The sequence below is a fragment of the Phodopus roborovskii genome, unplaced genomic scaffold, assembly GCF_943737965.1.
Source record: "Phodopus roborovskii unplaced genomic scaffold, PHOROB, whole genome shotgun sequence".
In the NCBI taxonomy this organism is placed as follows: Eukaryota; Metazoa; Chordata; class Mammalia; order Rodentia; family Cricetidae; genus Phodopus; species Phodopus roborovskii.
In genome coordinates, this window is record NW_026126560.1 from 1545692 (window position 1) to 1570037 (window position 24346).

A 24346-nucleotide genomic window follows, 5' to 3' on the forward strand; every position below is an offset into this window, starting at 1 on the left:
CAGTGAAGTATTGGGAAAGGGTTTAGTTCTCTGAACAAATGAGTGGAGGGATGACTTAAGCTTATAATCTGCCACATGATCATGAAGTCATTAGACACGCATGACTTCTGGGCACAAGCTGGGCACAGGGGAACCTGATGATGCCATGCCTTGCAAACTCAGGTTGTGCTTAGTTGCACACAGGCCCAGCATGCCACATGCAGTCACAGAGTCAGTTATAGGACAAGTACGGGAATTTGCTTGCGGGAAGCATGACTGCTGTGGTACAGTCACCTCATTCTTTCACAAAGGCCTCCCCACACCCACCCCTAACCTGCTGGCCACTGCCTACACCTCCACCTGAGCTGCTGTCTTTCTTTCCTGTTGGCTTTAGGTCTCATCTGGTTTCTGGCAGGGCATGTGCCTATATGCAGACACACTCGTTAACTCTGATGGGGTGAAAAAGAGACAAGCAACAGAGGCCACAACCAGTCTTCTCCAATGGTGGGAAAGGAGCCAATTTAAGAAACAGAGGCAGCTATGCACTATCAAAGCATATCAAAGCCCGGAGTGCTCTCATCACAGCACTGAAACAAATCGTGTCAGCTCTCAGTGCACATGAGCAGGACACACTTTGGTCAGCTAAACTTCCTATGGGTTTGCCTTCTCAGACTCCACAGGAAAGGCCAGTTTTGGGTCCCACCCACAAGATGAGACCAGGGGAGGAAGACAGAATACAACCTGGAGAGTACATACTTTATGTGTCCATCACTGATTCATCAGCCCTTTCCCAAAGGAAAAGATGTAGGAGTGATTAGCCTGTGCTAAGAGAGGTTTTTCCTCAAGGGTGTTCCAACAACCTGAACAGTAGACCCTGCCCAACTGACTCACTAGGAGCAAATGCTCATTTCCATCTTTCTAGTTTAGTTCAGGGCTACATATGTAGCCAGGAGAAGTAGGGTCAGTCACAGATGACAACTACACCAGAATGCAGATGCCAAAGGTCCCTGTATATTAGACATGCAGAGGGAGCCATGAGTTTGCCTTAGAAGAGTGTTGAAGGGGTCCAGGTAGAACTGACGTCGAGAGGAAAGAAGCTTCCAAGTTCTTTGAGAGCAAGGGTGACTGTCCATGGGCTCTCTGAGAGCACAGGAGGGGGCGGGCTTGCTCCACCTCTACTTTAAGCTGGGCACTTACACCTTTTCTATTCCAGCAGCCCCAAACCCATATTTTGAACCCTACTGGAATTGTGGAACAGCAGATCCACCAGCTGGGATCTGGGCTGAGGAAATGAGGGCCCGTTTGGGGCTGCATGACCTCAAAGGTTACTCAAAAGGACAGCGTTTAGTACTCCACCCACAGATCTTCCACAACTCAAGGCTGAGGCAGGCTGGCTTCACACTCAGCTAGAATTGTGAAGATGCACTATGATTCTCTTATATGAACCATAGTACCTGAGTGAATGGGACTCCAAAGGCTTTCATTCCTTGCTCATGATAGATAATGTTTTAATCATTTAAAGCTGTACTAGCCAAATTACAGACACCTGTGTTGACTCTCCTTTTCTGGCCCCAAAACTATTGACAGTTCCCGAGTTTGTACACACACATACACACACACCCCAAAACAAAACAAGAAAACATCCCAAAATTTTAAAGGAAAAAAAAATAAAAGAAAAATGTTTAAAAGAAATACAAATCAAAGAAATTTATTGGTACTGACAAAAATACATAATACAAAAAACAAAACACAATACAACAGAAACAAAAATGGGAAGCCCACCCCAGCTGGCCCATGTGATTAATATACTGATAGTGGGCAGCCCCAGATCCCATCAGAGACAGCACTTAATTCATGAGGACCTCCATCTGCACCAGCCTGGCATTAGTGTCCCCAGATGTTCGGTAGGGTATCATTCCAGCAAAAGTAATCAGAGCTCTGGCTTGACTTCGGAGTTGCTGAGAGAAAAGGAGATGAAGACAAGGAAATTGGTTAACCATCAATTCAGAGTGATGTACTGAGAACCACCACAGGCTCTTCTATGCTGTACACTCGGTGTCAGGAATGTTTTAGCCTCCACTGTCACATTCCTCCAGTCTCATGTCCCTTTAACAAAACTTGTCCATGGGGCCCCATTCCACAGTGTCTCAGAGTTTCTGACTCAGCAAAGGCAGTTTGCCCTGCCGAGAGCTGCCTCACCCCAACACACCATAAGAAACCAATCACAAATTAGGATTTTGTTTGATTTCCACCCTATCCCTACCCCACAGTGTGAGAACAGCAGCAATCCCACCACTTGATTTCTCCCAGAAGCTTCCTGTATAAGATTTATACTAGTGCTAGGTCCCAAAGAAAGTGTGGTTGGGATCACGAGGTCTAAGAGGGCTGGGCTGTAGACTGCAAACCAGCAAGGTGATTCTCGGCAATGTTTCTCTGGAGTTCTGGGATCTTACAGAGTCACGGTCTTCGATGACTCTCTGGGGCCTGGACGCTGAAGATGGACTCGTCCCTTTGAGCCTCTTAAACTGTGTAAACAGGATGTTCATGGTGGCGAGAAGTACTTCTGAGAGGTTGTGCCTGATCTAGAGAGAAAAACACCTGGAATAAGGGAAAGGGACCCAGTCCCCAGAGGGGGCAGTGTGTGGGAAGAACATGGCCTCTGCTACATCCCACAGCTGCCAATGGAGAACAACAGTCACCAAAAGGGAGCTAGTGGCACTGTGGTGCCAAGAGTGGCATCAAATTCTTGGAGTTGCCAATCACTGGCCACTGGCCCTGCTCCCTTATGATACTTTTGGCGGTGTAGCACAAGCCCAAAGCATAGGCGCCATCTGCAAGCATGGAGGCTCTGCTGGACAGCATAACAAGACTAAAAAAAAGTATCTGCATCCAGGATTAGAGGGCAAAGGGATGCAAACTGTTCCCCACAACTCCGTATTGCTTCAGGTCTGCCTGCCTGTCTCCATGATCCTTCCTTGGGAAGTCTACAGGACAAAGCTCAGTATTTACTTTACCCCAGATGCAATAAACCTTGTGACTAGGGAGGGTAAGAAAAAGCAAAGGAAGAATGGCTAATAGCAGAAGCCTCCCTCAGAGTGAAGTGACAGATGACAGAGGATGACAGACATGCCTTCCTCATGTGGAGACACTAGTCCGGGCAGCTTCTCCAAAGTACAGTATCTATGCCAAAGACAATTCTTACCTGAGTGTGCACTGAATGACCAGGGGAGAGCCATGCTATAGCTCCACCAGTGTAAACAGAATCTTGTGGGGCGTGGCTTGGATACCCAGAGTTTTAAAGGTTCCATATGTAGCCCAGCAAAGAGCAGCCTGAGTTAGATGGAGACAAGCTTGAAGCCCTGGAGACGCAGTGACCCTAGGGTGTCTGGGGTGATAACAGTTCATGGTCACTGCATTTACGTCTTTATAGAAAATTAACTATTTGTATCTACATGTGCGTATGTGTGTCCACATGTGCATGCATGTGTTAAAACCAGAGGTTAACACTTTGTGGCTCTTTACCTTATTCTTTGAGGAAGCGTCTCTCATGGAGCCTAGAGCCCATCATTTTGGCTTGGGTTTTTATACATGCTGCCACCCCCAACTTTCACATCTCTACTGTTAGGTAGATACTGGTTATTCAAACTCAGTCCCCGTGCTTGCACTTTACAGACTCTGTCCACTGAGACACCTCCCCAGCCCCAGCTTTTTCTTTTAATGTTTTAGCTATCGTAGCCATCTAGACTAGATTTTTCTAGAATGGATCCAATTTCGGCTTTCCTGGTATCCTGTGCCTTCATACAATGTGGTCTCAGAGAAACAAAGGTCTAGTTGATCTGTGAGTCTGGTTGAATTCTCTCATTGTCTATGTGTGCGAGACAATATTTTAATACTTATGCATGCCTTTCTACTGGGGGCATGAGGTATATCCCATGACTTAGACCCCTTACCAAGGTTTGCCTGAGCATATAAAGTGGAGAGCAACTGAGGAAGACACCCAACGATTGTGGGCCTCCACACACACCCACACACGGGAACATATAAAAACGCATATCACACATACATACTAAAAAAATAAGCTTTCCGCTTTGGAAGGGAGGGAAACAATCCTATAAGGAGCAGAGAACGACTCACTTCATCACTGAAGTTTCTGAAGGCAGCCACCCTTTCTTCCACACTTTCCTGGTTCAGAGGCACCAGCTTCAAGCGGTCGATGATCTGTTTAAAACAAAACATCACTACCCCGTATGGCACAGCATCAGGGTCACATCATCCCCCAAAAGGCCAGCTTGTGTAAAACCAACTTTTAAGCACAAAATGCATTTTTCATGTTCATAAAATCCTTGAGCCTAACTTGATAACATGACTTTTGTCATCACTTCCAGACCCAATTCTAAAATTCAGAGACCTCTACTTCTTTCAGAAGTCTGTTTCTAGATTAAAGGGGAGAAAAAAAAAAAAAAGTGCATGGGGAAGCAGGGACACAGAACCCTTTAAATTCCTAGGATCACATTTGTCTTCCTTCCTCACTTAATAGGCATGTTGGTAATAACTTGCATTGCAAATACCCTTTCAGGAAAGAGACTCACATCAAAGGCTCTGTCAATGTGACCACTGTGATATTCGTCAAAAAAGGTTATCAGGTCCAAGAGGAGATAGAATGTAGAGTCCACAAACTTATTTGCACTTATTCCCTGAGCCCTGTACCTGAAAGACAAAAAAGAGGGGCCTTGAGAGAAGCAACAGTGGAGTGTGGGTTTCTACAGAACCCTAATCTCGGACAGGACAGCATTTCAAATGCATCAACTCCTGAGCTCTCTGGATGAGAGGTGCTATGGAACGTGAACAGTGCTCACTTTTGGTTTTGTGAAGGCCTGGCTAATAAGGTAGATTTGGTCATACTCTACCTACACACATTCTGAGTGAAGCATGCTTCTCTAGTGTCCACCAGCAACTCTGCAGCCAAGTCTTTAGGAAGGAGAGGAGGACTCTGTGTGTTAAAACCCTGAAGGTCAATGCTGGGGATTATTGCCTAAGGGGAGAGGCCTCACTTGCTAAAGGGGTGTGTGTGCATGTGCATAGTGCATGTGTGCATGCACGCACAAGTGTGTATGTTGCTGCAGGAAAGCATCACAACCCAGTCTCCTCTGGAGTTAGGCTGGTTACAGTCTGAGAACTCAGGGGAGGAAGGTGGACTCTACAATAGTGCCCACAAACCCCGAGAGCCCTCCATCATCATCGAAGGATACTCTGGAAGCAGGTGATTTAGAATACCCTCTGTGAAGCTGTCCACTCAAGTACCCAATGAAGCTGAACACACAATAGAGTGGCACACACAGTGACCTGTGACCAGGCCCCACTGAGCTGGCCCTGGCCTTACCGCTCAGCAATGGAGAGGGCCATGTTCTTCAGTCTCTCCTTGTTGGACTGTGGGGCACTGATCTGTGGGACCACGGGGCTCAGCAGCTTGTTCATCAGCTCCAATACCTTGTCAGCATTCTGTTTACATTTCCAAGATTAAGGAAACAATTAACAAAAGGACAGATTGAGTAAGCAAAATAAAAACAGCAACTTTCTGGGTGATGAATGGACCTGCTCTACCCCGAGACTGGACACTGCAAAGGACAGTCAGTCCATCCAATGAGTGCTCACCACCTGCATGTTTTATATCCTAACTATACCTTAATCACAACATTTCCAAATTTAGGAGACCTCTCTTTACTTAAAACCGATTTACTTGTGTGTGTGTGTGTGTGTGTGTGTGTGTGTGTGTCTATGTGTGTATGTGTTCTGCCTGAATGTATATATGTATGTATGTGCCCCATGTATATGCCTGGCGCCTATAGAGGCTGGAAAGGGCACTGGATCCTCTGTAACTGGAGTTATGGATGTTGTGAGCACTATGGAGATTCTGGGATCCAACATGGATTCTCAAGAAGAGCAACAGGTGCTTTTGACCAGTGAGGCATCTCTCCAGCTCCAGGAAACCTTTCTTTTTAGGTCACTTAATCATCAGCAGTCATACATATTCTTAGGTAGATGCATTGAACCCAGGCTCTGAACTATACACTGCTGGCTACTGTAGAAGACTGCTACCAGAAATCATGGTGGCTTTGACAATGCCTATAGGAGAGCCTTCCATTACATTGCTCCTCTTTGGTCAGAGACATCTTTTGGGCAGTAAGAATTCTGTAAAATAGGAAGTTCACCCTGACTGAACCATTAACCTGTTAGAGAAAGTGCTCCAGCAGGGAGTGATAAAGAAAGACAATGTTGAGAAGCTTGAGCATTCATGTTAGAAGGCCGGCAGATCTATCAAGGTCAGAGAAGAAAAGAGGCATCAAAAGGGCACACTTACCTTGGCAAGATCATACAGTTTGGCTGCTTCTTCAAACAGTCCTTTATTTTCTGCCACGGAAGCAACTTTGTTGATAATTGGCTTTGTGTCGCTGGTAAACTTATCAATGACTCCAGGCTGACAAGACAAATTATCAAGGGGAGGAGAGACTCAACACCCATAGCAACTGAAGTGCTTGCCCTACGCAACACGTTTTCATTTGCCAGACTTGGGCTCTCTTGAAGACATAAGCCCCACACCAAAACCAAGGAAAGAAAGACAGGGCACATTTAATGGAAGCACTGTGGAGTTGGTTACAGGACATGTGTGGTTTCTGAAATGCCTGAAATTACTAGTGATTCTAAATTGCTGGCAATCAGGAAGTTATGAGAAAATATTTTGAAGGCTTTCAATCTGCTTTCTAAGACAGATGCTGAACAAGTACATAGGAAGTGGTGGTGAGTACTTTGAAAAAAAGTCTCTATCACTATTCAACAGCAGGCATGTGATCAGGAGAGTCTGAGGCCCCAGGACCCACAGGGAATGTATAGACTATGCCATATGCAACACTTGTGCTTATCCATGCTAATGCTCCACCATGGCTGGACCAAGTTGGGATGATCTGCCCCTGGATCAATAAAATATACATGTTCAGATTCCAATTGTGTGGACTTGGAGAAAATAATTCACTTGGGAAACAGAAGGAATGGCTCTCACTTTGCTGGTGATTGTCCTAATTGAATAAGAAACTGTACACAATGCCCAAGAAGATGGGCTATCATCAGACCCGCCATCTGGGCTGCTAGGTCAACCACGTAGTTTCACAAAGAAAAGTGAGTACCCGTGGGGTACACGGGAGAGCCAGGGTTAGTACTAGGCTCTCACGATGGGTTTCTGCCCTTTTGTTATGGTGACCCATTGCGTGGCGAGTCCCAGAGGAACCGCTTACAATCCTGGGAAGATGGCATTTCCAGAGTTGGCAAGGAGTTCTGAGTACTCAGGGGCTGCCTTTTGAGAGGGGTGAGTGTATTTCTAACTTTCCCATCTGGAGAGTAGGCAAAGCAATCAACTTACTTTTCTTCATGTTTTCTGAGTCAATAATGGCAAAAATGTTGAAAAATGTCAGGCATGCTTTGAACATATGAAAAAGCTATCTAATCACAATTTATAAATTTTAAAGAAAACAAAAATGTATGTAAAACTAAGGCCATCAGTTGGGCCTGTAATTTCATCTTTCTTTTGTTAAAATTATGGTATCCAGATGTGACTCCTACAGTGTAACTACGTTCTTCTGCAGTTAGGGATACATTTAACCTACCTTTCTACTTCCGTCGTTCTCTAGTTTCCCAAGGATCATATCGAACTGCGGAGGAAAAGTTTATTTAGTGTACTGGTCAAGGAAATAAACCTAACACACAATTCCTTAGGGAAAAAGGTGGGAAGAAAAGGGGCATAGGATAAGTCTGACACAAACTAGGAGACAGTGAGACTGAGATCAGTATTTTCACTATTAGAAATCAAAGAAAGTTCCACCCTGGGCCATGTCCAATGTGTTCACACAGGGTGTAGCATGAGAACATACTGAAAACTCCCGCTAGAGCGAGAAGGTGACCTACCTCTCGACTTTCTATCACAAGCTCACTCACACAGCGCAGAAACATGTTTTCTCCTTGACTGTCTTTCTCGTCCCTACAAATGCACAGGAACAGCTTGGGTGGTTTGTGGCATTGACCCAAAGAGAAGAGGCATACTCAGAATGGACAAATAAAAGGTAGCCAAGTAAAAAGGCAAAACCAGGCTTCACCTGAGGAAGTAAAAGTACTGGAGTGCTTCCCTTGGATCCGTGGACTCAAACTTGCGGGTGTAGAGCATGAGCAGACGCACAAAGTTCAGCCGTCGCATGCAGGGCGGGTCACCAGGCTCATGGCTGACTGCACATGGGAACAGAAGGGCTCCCATTCTCCTCTGACCCCCACAACCCAGAACCCACTAAAATCGAAGAACAGGCCTAGAAGTACGTATGTCTGCAGCCCAGTCACTCCACATTCCCCACTGTGATCTCACCACTGTTCTCTGTACAGACAGTAGAGGAAAATGTCTCATATGGTGAACGACCAGCATGCTGGCCTTTACAGGAAATGACTGCTCTGACCATCATGGCTCACACACTGACCCACTAAGGACCCACTCACTCACGTTTGCTTGGTTCTCCACCTGCCTCTCCTACCTGGGTAGATGGGTAGAGAGGTGGCTGGCTGGGGCTTCCAAAGTCTTTAAAGCCAAATCCCTAGTGGACATGACATTCCTGACTCTCAGAATGGCTCTCTGCTCTCAACGTTAGTGCCTGGTACCCCCTTAACACCCCAGGGAATGCTGAGGGTTACAAACAAAGTACTCTAACACTAATATAAAAGCTCAAGTAGCTACAATGCTCCAAAATCCTGAGTGTCTGTCATCCCACAGCCACTGTGACCAATGGGAAGGTGTGCTAGCCTGGGCCCGAATACTCACGGAGCTGAGCACTCTGCCCTGAGGATTTTAAGAGCAGCTTCAGCTCAAACAGCACCAGGGCCACATGCACAGCATGGCAGCGCAGCCGCTCCATGCGGAAGAGAAAGGCAATGGCAGCCTCAAACTGCGCAGTCAGGAACAGCACTTGGAAATAGAGGAAGGGCTGCTGGTTCACTGTGAAGTGGGACTCGCCTGGAGGAGAGGAGATGAAACAAACTCAGAAGGAAGCTGCCACCAGGGGCCTGACCCTGGGAGTCCACTGGCCTTGTTGGGTGAGAAGAAAGCACTGATCTGAGGAACCTAAATGAGCTGAAGCCACCCTGGACAGTTAACTACACAAAATACTACCTGGAGCCAGGCAAGGTGGTGCATGCCTCTAATACTTTTAGCTATAGCAATAGGAAGGCAGAGGTAGTGGATCTCTGTGAGTTCAGGACTAGTCTGGTCTACCAAAACGAGTTCCAAGACATCCAGAGAGAGACGTTGACTTAAAAAAAAAAAAAAAAAAACACAAAAAATTATCTAGTCCCTCTACTTTCTCTAGGCCTCACTACATGATGGGCAAGCAGGAGTACTGTTGTAAAATCTAAGCTGTTTGTATCAGAGAGGAGAAAAATAGTTAAAGATGACTGCATCCTCCAAGTACCAGTCTGTCTTTGATATGGAAAGATACGGAAACTGCAAAGAAGCTAAAGTACACTTGGTTCACAGAACCCTGAACTCAGCAACACTAGCTGTAGATGCTGACCCTTTGTTTCTCAAAGCTGTTCACCAATGATGAGGCAAGGGGAAAAGCTACTGTTCTCTCCTTTAAAGACCAATAGAGAAGTTCATGTGTGAAGGACTTCCCCACAGGTAAGCCATGTGTCCCACAGGAGAGAAGGTGTGTCCAGGATCTTACCATAGTCTTCCAGCAGCTGCTTCTGGAACTGTGAGAGAGTGAGCCTGTCTTGTGGCGAGCTGGTGCCGTCATCATCAAAACACACCTGGTTCAACTACATCCCCAAAGGAAACACATATTGGTACAAACTACATCCTCAGCATGTGTCCAGCAGCCATGCTCAATGCTGTGAGCTGGAGGATGCATGAGACACTGTGGTTCTTGGGGCTGGGTTGTAGTTCTGGTACAGCATGCCTGAGGCCTGTATTCTATCCCTAGCAATGGGAAAGGGAAGGGAAATGGAAGAAGGTGAGAGGGAAGGAAAGAAAAAGAAAGCTAACTGTGTAGACATTTGTTGGAAACTATACAATAAAAAACAGGGCTGACAGACACAAAATCCACCGGCTCTGTCCTGATTGCCACACAAACACCATGCATTAAGCAGGTGTGGAGTGTGGAGGACTTGAGCAGGCAAATGAAGCTGTGCCTACTTTTAACCATAGGTAGTCCTCAGTCTTGTCTGCTACTTCACTCTGATTGTCGGTGATGTCGCATCTGCCAATAATACAGTACACAGCACGCTTATAGGGGTCTGTGTTGTTCCTGAGGGCTCTGCGGTAGTGAAGCCGGAGCTTGTTTTCAGTAGCTGGAGACAATCTGAAGACACAGAGACACAGACTCAGCAAAGATCCTTGAAGACCAAGTCAAAGTGTCCATCTAAGAGTTAGGGAGCTCTCCTCCATCAAGGGCCACAGGTCCTGTCTGCCTCAGTCACCACTTTCATCTGGCTCACTATAGCTACCAGCACCACATCCTTTTGCCCATCAGCCATTCTCCAGTCCTAAGACTTCTCTGGAAAGTGAGAAATGCTAGGGATCAGTACCCGCCCCCCCATCATTCCTCACGCAGTGACAGAGTGGGCCTTTCCCTCAATTGTCCTATTGTTCATGTGTGACTGAATGTACATTTGTGTGCAGTAGACTATAGAGGCCAGAGGTCAACCTTTCATGCCATTCTTTTTGATATAGTATCTCTCATTGGCCTGGAGCTTGCCAATTAGCCTAGGTTGATTGGCCAGAGTTCCACAAATCCTTAGTTCTTCTTTCCTCACCTCCCAGTACTAGGATCACAAACACATACTAGCATGCCTAACCAGGATTCTGAGAATTAAACTCAGGTTTGCGCAGCAGATAGCTCTCCAACCTCTTCCTTCAACCTCCTTAATCCCTTGGGCCTCCACATTCCCTTAATCACATGGGCTCACCTCCCAAATAACCTACTTGAATCCAAATCTTTGGCTCAGGATCTCCTTAGTTGGGTGCTAACACCACCTTTACCCAGCGGTGACCAAACATGGGGCCCTGTGCACGCTAGGCAGCAAATGCTTTCCTTGATCTAATCTTCAGCCCTAACCTCATGATGTGAGACAATTTCCTAACATGGCAGTATTATCATTTGAGTATTTGCTTTCCACAAGTACCACTGGAACACTGGATTTCTTCCATGCTTGTGCATATGTACAAACTTGATTTGAATGGAAAAGTGTGTCAATTATATAAGCAAAATACCAAGAAAACTGCTGTTTAGTGGCTCCTTAGTGAAGGACAGCATCTCAGAACTGTGGCAAACACTCAATGCTGATTTCCAGATAACTTGTTGAGTTACGAAGTGTATAGCATACACTTCTATGTGGGTTGAACAAAGAGATTACAGCATGGAAAGTCTCATTTTATTTCAGATATTTATTTATTTTGGTTTTGGAAACAAGGGATGACAATGTAGCTAAGCTGACTTTTAAACTCACAATCTGATGCCTCAGACTCCTGAGTTCTGGGATGTAAGTACATGCTAACACCATCAGCCACAAAGTTCTATTTTATAAAGCAACCTTGACTTAGAGTGCATTCTAAGCAGTCTTCTATGGACAGGAAACTTCCTAAATACAGTCTACCCTGCAGGCAAAGCATAGCAATGGAAGCCACCCCACTTACTGTACCTTCTATCCTTGCTATTCATGTACTCCTGGAACCAGGTTTTAAATTCCCCCAGCTGGTGCTGGGCTCGACTGACGACTTGTGATGCAGCAAGCAGGTCCCCACACCGCATGCAGTAATAAATTAGTGCCCAGACAGGATGGCCTTCTACTTCTCCATCCTAAAAGACAAAAAGCAATCAAACAAACAAAACACTAACCACTTTCTGATATGCTTGCACTAGCTGAGGCACTTAATTCCTACCATAACCCCATGAATTAGGAGCCACTGACAGCATCCTACTCCCTGTATTTTATAAACAAACTAGTTTGTCTAGAGAATTCTGGAAGAGCAATGTATTATCGATCTAGAGTTACTTTGGAACAAACAGAGCCCACCTGACCCATGATACCCCAAGCTTTCTCTCAGAGCCAGCAATAATGGGATCACCTTCTTCTGACTTTCACAAAACAAGGGCTAAAGATATTACTGACAAATGAGGGATATTATCATCCACTTGAGCTTATAAAGTTAACTGCTACTGAATAGTCAATCATTCACTCCTTGTCCCTTCAAACATCTGTGTGTCTGGATATCAGACACTGCTAGGTGACTGTCTCTATCCTCCCAGAACTGTAGCTACCCACCCTATTCATTTCTTGTTCATGTAGTAGGCATGGGCTTGTCCTCCCTGTGTTTCAAACTCTTTAGGAGTGGTCCTCAGAGCTTTTGGCTCTCTCCTCTGTGGCAGGAAGCTTCATAAACTTGATACTACATCGTGTCATATGCCCTCTTCAACTCTTTAAAACTATGCAAGTCCTAAGTGCTCAGCCTTGGTACTCAAGGCCTTTCTTTACCAGCTAATCCAAAGTCTGTTTTGTTTTCTCTGTGTGCTTGTCCACATTGCTTTCTCCTCCTGGAATAGCCTTCCAGGGTCCCAGGATAGTGAATCCCTGCTCTTTAAGAGTAAGTCAGACCTTTTATGAAGCCAGCATCTTTTATATTCCCCAATTCTTGGCACAAAGCTCCAGTTTAGCTTATATACTCTCTAAGACACTGTAAAATAATCCTCTAGCAAACTGGCAAGCTAAGCAACCCTGCCTGATCATCACTGGCCTCTACCACACAGAACCTCCTTTCAACTGAGAATGCCTGAGAACACCCAACAGCTTTGGCGTATGTATAACTATGAGAGGTTTCTAGTACCTGAAGTCCTGGTGAGGGAGCTGGCAGTTTAATGTTTAGGAAACTCCGAACTAGCTGATAAGTCCCAGGCACACCGCCCAGCTGGGCCTGATGCAGATTTCCAAAGACAGTCACAAGGGTGTAATTCTTATAACTGGAAAGATTTTAAAAGAAAAAGTGACGAAGGTTGGCAACATGCATCACACATATCTATGTCCACATCCAGAATACTTGACTGAGATGTCTATGGGCAAGGCCTGGATTTTAAATCTATATAGAATGGAGCAAATTTCATTCTCCGCTATGGATTTTTACTACAGTTACCCCAAAGAATTCCTAGGGGAGTACAACTGAGTGCTTCAAGTACTGTAAGATGGAGCTTAATGTTCTAAAGGGTTTTCTTTAAAAGTCAAAACAAAATGAAACAAAACCTTTTATTTTAAAGAATTTGACATAAATTTCATGAAAAGTGAAAATAGTTCAGGTAATTCCATTGTACCCTTTACTTAGATTAGCAGTATTGACATTTGTGTATTTCCTGTCTCTACATGTCCTACCTGACACCCAAATGCACACAGGAATATGATTTTGTTTATTCCCAGAAACATTTAAAAATGTTATAAAAACCATGGCTACCAAACCTACGATCATTTCAGCCATGTAACTTCTAAGAACCAGGAATGAACCTAAAGGCTGATTACAGAGAACAAATTGTGTAATCTGACACAGTTAGTAAAAATGGTGTCAAAGAATTTAGAAGCTGAGCTACATACTCATGATAAAAGAGGGTGGGAACCCCAACTAGGCAAGAGGAGCCACCGCTAGGTGTGAGGAATAGTGTCTCTCTTCTTTTTGACACTTTCCTAAATTCCTATACAAAGCACACATTACTGGGTGGTGGTGGTGCACACCTTCAATCCCAGCCTCGGGAGGCAGAGGCAGGTGGATCTCTGTGAGTTTGAGGTCAGCCTGGTCTACAGAGGGAGTTCCAGGAAACCTCCAAAGCAACAGAGAAACCCCGTCTCATAAAACCAGGAAAAAAAAAAAAAAAAAAAAAAAAAAAGCGCATATTGTTTTATAACGGAAAAGAAGCATAAGGCAATTAAACAATGCATTCTACTCACCACTATAAATATTTAAAAGCAAAGATGAGAGAACAGAGTACCCTGTAGCAGCCAGGACAAACTGATGCCCACTACTATCTTCTTCAACTTGCAGTAAGACAACTTACATGCTGGCAAGACCCTAAATTAAAGAAGCCTAAACTCCTTGGGAGCCAAGACAAACATATCCTACCACAAGCCTTAGAACATGGAAGGGACAGACAAAGCCTATATTTTCTCAACATTTTTGGCCTTCTATCTAAAATATATTTGGAACTAGGTCTCCTTTACCATCTGGTAGATTATGCAACTTGAAACATATTTCATCAGCAGAAAAGTATCTGCAGAAATACTGTAATAGGGAGTATAGTTATTCAAACAGGTGCTAAGAAAGCTTTGAAAAGAATGCTGACAGAGAGGGATGCTGCTTCAAAGATGAAGACAGGCTTTGTTAGCTGGACAGGGCCTTCAGAGAGTCCAGCTAGAGAATGGGCAAAGAAAACAACATTAAATTAGGGGCTGGAGAGATGACTCAGCAGCTAAGAGAACTTGTTATTCTTATAGGGAACCTGGGTTCGATTCCCAGCACCCACACGGAGGCCCACAATGGTCTGTAACTCCAGTTCCAGGAGATCCAGTGCCCTTTTCTGATCTGCCTGGCACCAGGGACACACCCGGCACAGATACATATAAAATAAATATATCTAAAAAATTAAAAATATTTTAAAAAACTAAGTGCAGGAAATAATAAAATGGGTTATATAAACAGGAATACAGCCTTGTGCCTGAAGCTCCAGTTTAAGATTAAGTTTGTCAGGAAAAACATTTTTAAAATTCATTTTTAATTCCTTACAATTTTTATAAGGTGTGAGAAAATCTGGCTCACTTTGCCAACTAAATGAATAAATGTTACTATATTAGATTCTTTATGGTTAGCAACCAATATAACCAAACCTCCATCTCAAAAGTTTAGCCTATGGGACTGGAGAGATGGCTTATCAGTAAAGCAGTGACTGCTCTTTTAGAGGACCTGAGGTTCAATTCCAAACCTACATGGTGGCTCACAACCATCTGTAACTCCAGTCCCTCATCTCGCCTCCATAGACACTGCACCTATGTGATACACAGACAAACACTCAGGCAAAAGAACCATACAAATAAAAATATAAACTAAAAAGAAAAAAAGTTTAGCCAAAGTCTGAAGAAATTAAAAAACAAAAAACAAAGCCTTTTTAAATTCCAGATCACTTGTAACAATGGAACAGAGGCTAGTGAGTACACATTAAATGGTGCTCTCTTCATGTAGCTCAGGTGTAATTAGCACAGAATCTAATAGAAAACCAGTCCCCTGCAGCATCAGTCTGAATTCCGGCAAGAACTTCCTAACCAAGTATTATTTTGTTAACAAAGCTCTTCTCAAGCTAGCAGTCTGATGCCCAGTGCTCTGTCCTTAGCATGGTGTCTGTTGCACATTGGGATTCCAGAGTTCCACAAAGAGGGATGAATGGCACAGACCCTAAGGGGACACAGCAAAAAGCCCTGGGCTACCAAGCCCCAGACACAAAGGAAGCACTGGCCTCAGCAGCTAAGCAGAGCCTGACTCAGGGATTAACTGGGTAGGGTCAGGAGGGTAAAGTTACAGGGGTCTCCTAAAGTTTCAAAGACATCATATTGCAAGGGTGAGTTAAAATGCTGTAAGAAAACAAAGGAATCTGGGGAGTGATTGATTGGCTGAGCCATATTAGGAAAACAGGATTATAATGCAAGTCATTATAGTCTAACCAACATGTCTCTACATTAAATGATGAAAAGCAGAGACAGATAAGATGTCAACAGCTCCCTCTTACCAGCATTCCCATGTACAATTTTATCAGCTCCAGTCAGTCAGGTTAAAGTACTCCAGTTACAGCACACTCTGTCCCAGAATCACATAAGACTTGAGAAACAGGTGACTTTAGGGAAAGTGAAATCTGACCCCACCACAGACACATACATACACACACACACACACACACACACACACACACACACACACACACACACACACAGAGAGAGAGAGAGAGAGAGAGAGAGAGAGAGAGAGAGAGAGAGATAGCACAGCGACCTCACCTCTGCTCAAGGTATCCCAAGGCCTGCCTGACAAACTCCATGCGCACTTCTACACTGTTTCGGCTCTTCAAGGCATCAGTTGCTGGTGTCAATACCACATCTGTCATTTGTTTCACCATGGCCCACATGTCAGAAATGCTCTGCATGTAAATGAAATTACATATGACAATGCTCTAAGGAAGGAGAAGTTATGTGGCTATGACTGCAATGGCAGGCAGAATGAGGAGGGTCTGAGACTCCCCTGGCTCAAACTCAGTGCAGAAGATGGGCCTCTGCCTTGCCAACCACCAGAGCTCTGACCACCAATGAGCACCCCTACCCTGCTTGGATTTGGCTTCCAAACCAATTACCATGCCAGGCCTGATGGAACCACCTCCATCATTACTGGAACATGAAAGTAACAAGAGCCGACTCTCAGTGGGTCATCCTTTAAGAGTGCGTGAGTACATTTCTAATCACCCAGAGCTCTAGGAGGTTAAACACAAGTTCTTACAAGCTTATTTCAGTTTTGTGAGGCTTAAAATAAGAGTTTAACCTAAATAATAAAGGTTTTGTTCTCCCAGAGGCTCTCTGGGTTACCACTGTAGCCCATTTTATTATTGAATGCCACAGCCTCCCATTTTCCTTCCTACTCACTCCCTCAAAAGTGCCTCCAGGAAAGAGGCTTTTCTTTGTGTTATACTACCCGGTGGGCCCCTTCTCCCCAGGCTGTGACTTTCTCCTTCAAAATGTGTTTCCAACACTCTAAAGATAGAATCAGAGTAATGCAACACAGTAGAGAAAAGTTGATTCTCACAGTACCCCTCAAAAGTGAAGGCTGTAAAACACCAGGCAGGTAGGATTAGTGAATTCCCACTTTTGCCTTTAAATCTGTTTGTACTGCCTCATATTCTACTTCCAGAAAAAGCACCCCCCTTTTTTTTTTTTGATAGCAATCAGTTATGGGTATATCTCTTTTAACACACCCCATCCCCATCCATCACTGCTGGTCCTTCCTAAAGGAGAAAGCCAGCCAGAGATTAAGAGTGTGGACATAATAAAAATTGGCAGAAGGGATTTCAAAAGAAAATGGATGAGTTAAGTTCAAGGAGGTTGCACAAACTATGCCCTCTGCATTTGGCTCTCCTTAAAGAATCTGCTGATACCCGAGGAGAAAAAGTGGGTGAGAACCCAAACAGAGTTCAAGACTAACTAATCCTAGCCTGGCCTTTTGAAGATGTATGTTAAAAAGCCACCATAGAGGCGATCACTCTAAAGTTATATAAGACACTGGAAAAAAGAATGTTATCTCATAAAGTAGTCTTAGTATATTGCAGGCAAGTCAGTAAGCTGCTGGCCCCATCTGAACACGGGACTTGGGCTTCTACCCAGGTTAGCTCTGGGCACTCACTACCTTGTCATCTAGCTCTACGACAGATGAACACAGGTCCACCAGGTTGGGTTGTAGGTGTCCACTCACAATCTTCTCGTTGTAGATATAAATCTGAAATGAAGGGAACAAAGTAAAAAGCATGGTCTATTCCACTTCTTTTTAAGATCTGAAGTCATTCTGAAGCCAGCAAGTAGCCAATAAAGGCTGATGCTAGCCTTGTCTTCCTCAGAGTGCTCAGTCATCCAGAAGGCCAGAGCTCCAGCTGTGGCTAGCACATTAAAACCAATCACCAGACCAGCCTTACAAATACCCATAAACGGGCTGGAGAGATGGTGCACCAGCTACTCTTCCAGAGGATTGGGGTTCAATTCCCAGTATCACATGGCAGGTCACAACTGTCTGTACCTCTAGTCCCAGGGGATCTGACACCTTTATACCAATGCACAGAAGATACATCTACATACATAATTAAAAACAGAAACAAATACCCCTGTGTAAAACAAGGGGCCAAGGTAGTTCAAGAAGAATGGCTATGACCAAAAGTGAAGATGGGACTATAGAACCATGCACTGGCTGTGGCTACTGCTTCCTAATACTCATGTCAAAGTCTGGTAAAATCTGGGTCAGAGGACTGAATGAATAGTCCTGGGGCCTGGGTTCATGGACTGGGGCAGGTTTGTTAGAACAGTGTCTGCTACACATTTGGAATACCTATTTCTAGAAAGCATTTCTGGGGCTCAGCAAGATAACTCAGTGCTTGCCACCAGGCCTGACAACCTGAGTTAAACCCCTGAGACCTACATGGTAAAGGAGAGCTGATTCCCACTGGCTGTCCTTTGACCACTGCTCTCACAACAAACAAATGTAGTGAGAAAGAATCTCTGCTCCTTAGGTAAAATCTCTCTCAAAACAAAAGCAACAACAAAAATCCAACCAAACAAAAAAAACACGACCAAGATTTTTTTTGTTTGTTTGTTGTTATTTGTTTTTCGAGATAGCGTTTCTCTGTGTAGCTTTGAAGCCTGTCTTGGAACTCACTTTGTAGACCAGGCTGTACTCTAATTCACAGAGATCCGTCTGCCTCTACCTCCCAAAAGTGCTGGGATTAAAGGCATAGGTCACCAGTGCCTGGTGACGTGATGTTTATTAAGGTATAAGAAAACACATTTTACTTCATATTTGATCTGTAAATATTACAATAATGATGGTTAAAAAACTAAGTTCTACTGTTATGTGGAAGGCTTTCTTTTACATTTCGAAGCCCTGCTCTACTGAGAACTGAACTAATTACTAATCATGGACCATGGAACCTTAGCTTCTTCACTTTAAATGGAGGATGCGGATGCCACACAGCTTCTAGAGCTGTTAACAAAGATTTAACGGTTGTGAACCATAAACAGTACTTAGTCACTCAATGAGCACGTCCTAGAAGCCAAGGCTGTATTTGACACAGAACATAAACATTCACTTCCTGTGGGAGAGCAGTAAACAGACAGCAGCATTACTGGACCCTAGATGCTGTAGCAGTCAAGATCTATGAGTTTAGTTTTTCAGATGAAGAAGCTTCACTGTTGCTTCATTCATTTGTAATTTTGTTGCGTCTGAGATGGTGGGGGCCACAGCAACGGAAGGAACCAGCCAAGGGCAATTTAAAGGATATGGGTGTGGAACCAGCATAAGAAAAACAGGGAGAGTGACCTGAAAACCAGAGAAGGAAATGAGTCCAGCAGTTAAAGGAGCTGAAAGGAAGGAGAAGTCAATTTCTGGAGGACTCAGGGGGCTTCAGCTGACTGGAGTTTGAATTACCAATGTATGAAGAAGAGACTTTAACCTCAAATCTGCTCATGACCTGCGGAGTATATTCTCTGCTTTTACTCTCATTTAAAATGATTCTACATACACCAAAGAAACATTTAGGATATTTCTCTCAACAAGTGTAACCAAGATTTCTGGTGATACATGATGCAATAAATGCAGAATTCCATTAATTAACGAATTAACTGGTAGCTGAAGAGGAAGAGTCCTTTGTTAAACAGCACAGTGTCTACTACTCCTTTCCTCCATTTGCGTAGCTGCCGTCTGTTTCTGGCCCCAAACCCGCAACTCCAGGGTGGCAGGAGAGAAGGGAGCAGGGAGTGCATCACTGTGTTTTCTCAGGGTCAGGGCTAAGTGATGCATGGCACAACATCTTGGGACTTTGTGGAGGAAAGTAACAATTATTTTGAAACACAGGATTGACTTGTATTGTTTTACTCCAAGAGTCAACTGTAGGTAAGTCCTGCACATAGCTTCACAGGGACCATCTTGAACCATGCGTACTGATGCAGGCTCATGATCAGGGGTCAGGAGCATGGTCTCCAACACACCAGGAACATCCTCACCTCCTCTGCAATGCTTAAGCGTTTTGAAAATCCCACTCAACAAGGGCAAAAGAATTTGACCACTTAGCCAGCCAAGTAATTCAGTTAATACAGAACTCCATTTGCCATGCATTATAGTTACTCAAGGAAGCTATTGCCAACAAAGCAAAAAGACACACCTGGTCAGCAGAGAGGGTAGATTTCAATTTCCCTGCATTATCTGAGTCATTTGATTGCCTGATTTAACCAAATGGAGAACAGTGGCATTCACAGTAAAATATTAACCAACCCTGTGAGAAGCCCACTTGCTTTCAGGTTTGACTTTCACATGAAGTCACTATGCCCTCTGACTCTCCTGAGGGCCACAGCATCATTTCTCCAGGATTAAATTTTCCTAAAATTCACACTCACCTGCCGGGCATAGGCCATCTCAATGCTATCCAGGGAGCTCCGACCAGGCGGACCCACATCACTGATGTAACTTGGCTATAGAGAAAGAAATGCCCAGGATTGGTTAAGAACAGTACTCAATCACCTAAGGCATAAAAATCACATAAACACACCCATGTCTGTAACCTGTTAAGTGGGGAAACAGGAAAAGGAAAGCAGAACAGAAACAAGATTCTGTTACAAGGACACGGGTTCAGCTATCTTTTAACAGCCGGAGAAAATGTTTTCCAGTACTAAAGACCTAATTTTAAAGATTATCCATTTAAAGAGTAGTTGATTGCCACCTCTGAATTTCCATTTAAATGACTTTTGCTTAATGCTCTTGTTTTCAAAGCACCTCTCCTTCAGTTGCCCTTGGCCAACCCACTATTTTACCACATATAAAGTCAATTATCCATCAAGAGAGTATGTGCACTGTATTACTGAACAGAAATGGCTGGAAAACATTCCACTGGAATTCCACAGACCTAAGAACACAGATGCTGACCCTGTATGGGAGAATGTTCCCTACACCTCCTACCTCCAACCAGGTCTCTTTGCACTGGGAATAAATGTAGTTCATATGCCAAGCCATGCTGGGTTAGACAGGACAGAACACAATGTAGGAGTGGGCAACAGGCAGGGAACCAGAGACTAGAAAGGCATGGCAGCCAGACTAACAGGGCTAGAGGAGAAGAGCTAACCAGGAGCCTGGAGGTAGCAGGGAGCTAGCAGTTCATCCCCTGCCTTACACATACAGACTGGGAATGCTGTCTCAGAGAGAACATTCAGAAAACACATTCTGGGGCAGGAAAGAGTGTGGTAGCAGAAGGAAGCAGCAAACTTTCAGCACCCATGACTGTGCAAAGTGTGTCCAGAGGTGTGTAGAACTCTTTCCAAAGGTAGGTGCACTCTAGACAGGCAAGAGGGAAATTACTGTGACAACACTCACACAAAACAATTGTAAGGTTTAAAAAAAAAAAAAAAAATCCAGTGGTACCACACAAGGAGAGATAGATGAATTCCTAAAGAGAATGTTTTACCTTCATGAACACAAAGAGGAATCTGATTAATTAACAGTATTTGATAATGAAAGTCAGTACTGTTAGGATAAAAACAACAAAAACAAAACACAAACAAAAATCAGGACCAGCACAGTAGAGCTATCTAAATGCAACTGGCTGGTGTATAACCTTCTGTACAAAATAAGAATACTTGAGTCATTCCTATGAAAGAATGCTATTACAGCCAACAACCAAAACTAAACCAAAACAAAAAAGCTCCCACAGACCTACATGCAACAACACAAAACAATTCTAAAGGGAGTAAACATAAAATTGTAGAACCAAGTTGTGGAACCTTAGCTACACAGTGATGCAGTTTACAGTAGACAAGAAAACGGTGCGGCATAAACATAATGTTCATACACAGAAGTTCCTAACAGGGAACCAGGGGGATGCAATGCACAGGACTGACAGAAGTTACATCTGGACGGGGTGAGACTGCAATAGCGCACCTCGAGAGGAGGAGCTCTTTGTGGTACACCCCAGCAGTGAAATGGAGGACCTGGTGAACAGAGAGCTTCACACATCTTTTGCAGAGAGTAGTGGAGCTCTTCCTGTGCTTGGAATTCTACTCAAATCCCGGTATATGAACCGAGCCCATCCCTCGGGAATCCACCAAGGAACAGAATACACAACTTTTAGAATCATCTAGTGCCAGGCTGTCAAATTCAAACTGTCACTCTATTATATTTTACCAAATCAATTACACCATTCATTTAAGACATGTCATACATGCCACTATATGTTGGAAAGGAAAAAAAAAAAACTGCTGTCAAACTACAACCCACCACCAAATAAGACATTGTGATTTCAGAGATGTTAAAATATAGGAAAACTGTATGACTGGCACCTGAAATACGGTATTAAGTCTCTTATCAAAATTAGTGGCTGCTCAATATTTGCTGCATTTCACATACCCCAGTGAAATAGCAGCAGCTGTGTCACCTGTAATGAAACTTCAGCTCAGCCTCTGCAGCAAGCCTGCTGCTTGCTGAGTCACTGTCCAGCCAACTCATCCGGGACTTGCCGCTGGCCACGGCAGCATAGCCAACCCACCTAAGTTAAACCCACCTTTAAATATTGCTTTTTAAAAAGTGTCTCAGGGAGAGGGAGGGAATATTCATGCTTGCACATAGACTGAATCTCTTCTTCCACCTTTACATGGGTCCTGGGGATCAAATTTAGGCCATCAAGTTTGCATGGCAAGTGCTTTTACTCAGTGAACTCTCTCACCGGCTTCAAAATACAGTTTTAAATGTAGGCTAAGACAGACTTAGGAACTCCCACACTGCTCAACTTCATCTTGTCATGCAAACCCCGAGTCCCTGGAGACCTTGCTCGCTCTGATCTGATCTAAGAACTGGGGCACGGTGCACAGCAGGGCGAGCAGCCTCAAGAGACTGCACCAAAGCACATGCTTTTTATCCAAGCAATACTTGAAAAGTTAACATCCTTTCAATTCCTGCCTTCCTTTCAAAGTTGTAACTCTTTCTTCAGTGACATCCTAAGGACATTAATTTTTCAAATAACTTCATGCTATTAAAGTGTCACTTCCTTTATTAAAACTTGCCAGGCACAGATATTAACACTAGGCCTTTGCTCTTCTGTTATTGCAAGGCTCCAGGGGGGGAAATAAACGTTCCAGGGACTACCATATTTCAGTTCATTTCTGCCTTAAAAAATATTTCCTCCAAAAGCCCCGGGCTCAGCTTTATATTGAATTATCTAAATCTGAACGTTTTCCTTCAACTATAAGGTCAACTCAAAATGATCTGAGGCCTCCTCCCTAACAACTCTTTGAATTAACCATTCTTGACAATCAGGTGCCCAGATAAGACTGCTATAATCACCAGGTCACACTTCAATTGATCATCGCAATGTGCAGCTTACCAAACACCCATAGAACCCTAACCCTGCACAGACCTGGGACATGCAGCCCACACCAGGCACTGGTCTGTAGCTTTATACCTGTTCCAGTCCTTACACCAGAAAAAACAAATAAAATAAAACAAAACAGGTATTTCAGATGAGAAACCTAGGCTTAGGCTTAATTCTAAGGCCTATCATCTGTCCTTCAAACTGTGTGGTCTCCTTTACAGGACAAATAAAGTGAGGATAATATATCTTTCCACCATTTTGAAGAAAATTACATGGAAAGAGCCCGTGAAAACACAGGGCTCACCATACCATAAGAATGGCTAAATTCTGAAAGATAGCACCAAGTGTGACAAAGATATGAAACAAATGGAATTTTCACACACTGCTATCGGAGGATATACTGTTGACATTTAGGGGCAATATCTATTAAAGCTGAACTTTAACAAGATGTGGTGGTTTGTGTCTTAATCCCAACCCCTCCAAGAGTCTGAGACAAGAGGATCACTGTGGGTTTGAGGCCAGCATAGACTACAGAGTAAAACCCCATCTCAAGACAAGACAAACAAAAAAAGATAACAAAAATGTTGACCCTTTTCCCCCCTGGGTGTGTGCGTGTGTGTGCGTGTGCGTGTGTGTGTGTGTGAGAGACAGAGAGGGGGGGAGAAAGACTGAATCCAGGACTGTGTGTGTGAGACAGAGGGGGGGAGGGAGAAAGACTGAATCCAGGACTGTGTGTGTGTGCGTGTGTGTGTGAGACAGAGGGGGGGGGGGAGAAAGACTGAATCCAGGACTGTGTGTGTGTGCGCGTGTGTGTGTGAGAGGGGGGGGGGGGGAAAGACTGAATCCAGGACTGTGTGTGCGTGAGACAGAGGGGGGGGGGGGGAGAAAGACTGAATCCAGGACTTAGTGCATGTTAAAGTGCTCTTCCAGTGAACCCCAACTCTAGCACTAAAGCTGAACATACACATATACTATGACCCAGCAACTTCCTCTTAGGTATATCCAAAAGAGATGCAAATATATATTCTCATCCAAAGATAAAGCAATGCTCATAGTTGCATTGCTTATAAAAGCCCAAAACTGGAAACTATCCAACACCAGAATGGGCAAACAAAACTACAGTTAAGACTGTTCAGCCATAAAATGAAGGGCTTACCACTACAAAT

The 24346-nt window shown here is 44.1% G+C and overlaps 1 protein-coding gene across 4 annotated transcripts in view; it reads right to left on the minus strand.

Annotated features, from left to right (window-relative positions):
* Positions 1–1660: 1660 nt before the first annotated feature.
* Positions 1661–24346, minus strand: part of Nup93 (nucleoporin 93) — a 91561-nt gene continuing 68875 nt past the window's right edge. For all 4 annotated transcript variants that reach the window (XM_051201889.1, XM_051201891.1, XM_051201892.1 and 1 more), the window contains 17 exons: positions 20221–20295; positions 17471–17560; positions 16078–16217; positions 12887–13019; positions 11704–11861; positions 10199–10364; positions 9729–9822; positions 8828–9019; positions 8121–8247; positions 7933–8005; positions 7635–7679; positions 6338–6454; positions 5360–5478; positions 4569–4686; positions 4114–4197; positions 2433–2561; positions 1661–1937 (listed from right to left, as the gene is read on the minus strand). In XM_051201889.1, the coding sequence (XP_051057846.1) occupies positions 1827–1937; positions 2433–2561; positions 4114–4197; positions 4569–4686; positions 5360–5478; positions 6338–6454; positions 7635–7679; positions 7933–8005; positions 8121–8247; positions 8828–9019; positions 9729–9822; positions 10199–10364; positions 11704–11861; positions 12887–13019; positions 16078–16217; positions 17471–17560; positions 20221–20295 (1971 nt within the window). In that variant the 3' untranslated portion in view covers positions 1661–1826. The remainder of the gene's footprint in view (positions 1938–2432; positions 2562–4113; positions 4198–4568; positions 4687–5359; positions 5479–6337; positions 6455–7634; positions 7680–7932; positions 8006–8120; positions 8248–8827; positions 9020–9728; positions 9823–10198; positions 10365–11703; positions 11862–12886; positions 13020–16077; positions 16218–17470; positions 17561–20220; positions 20296–24346) is intronic.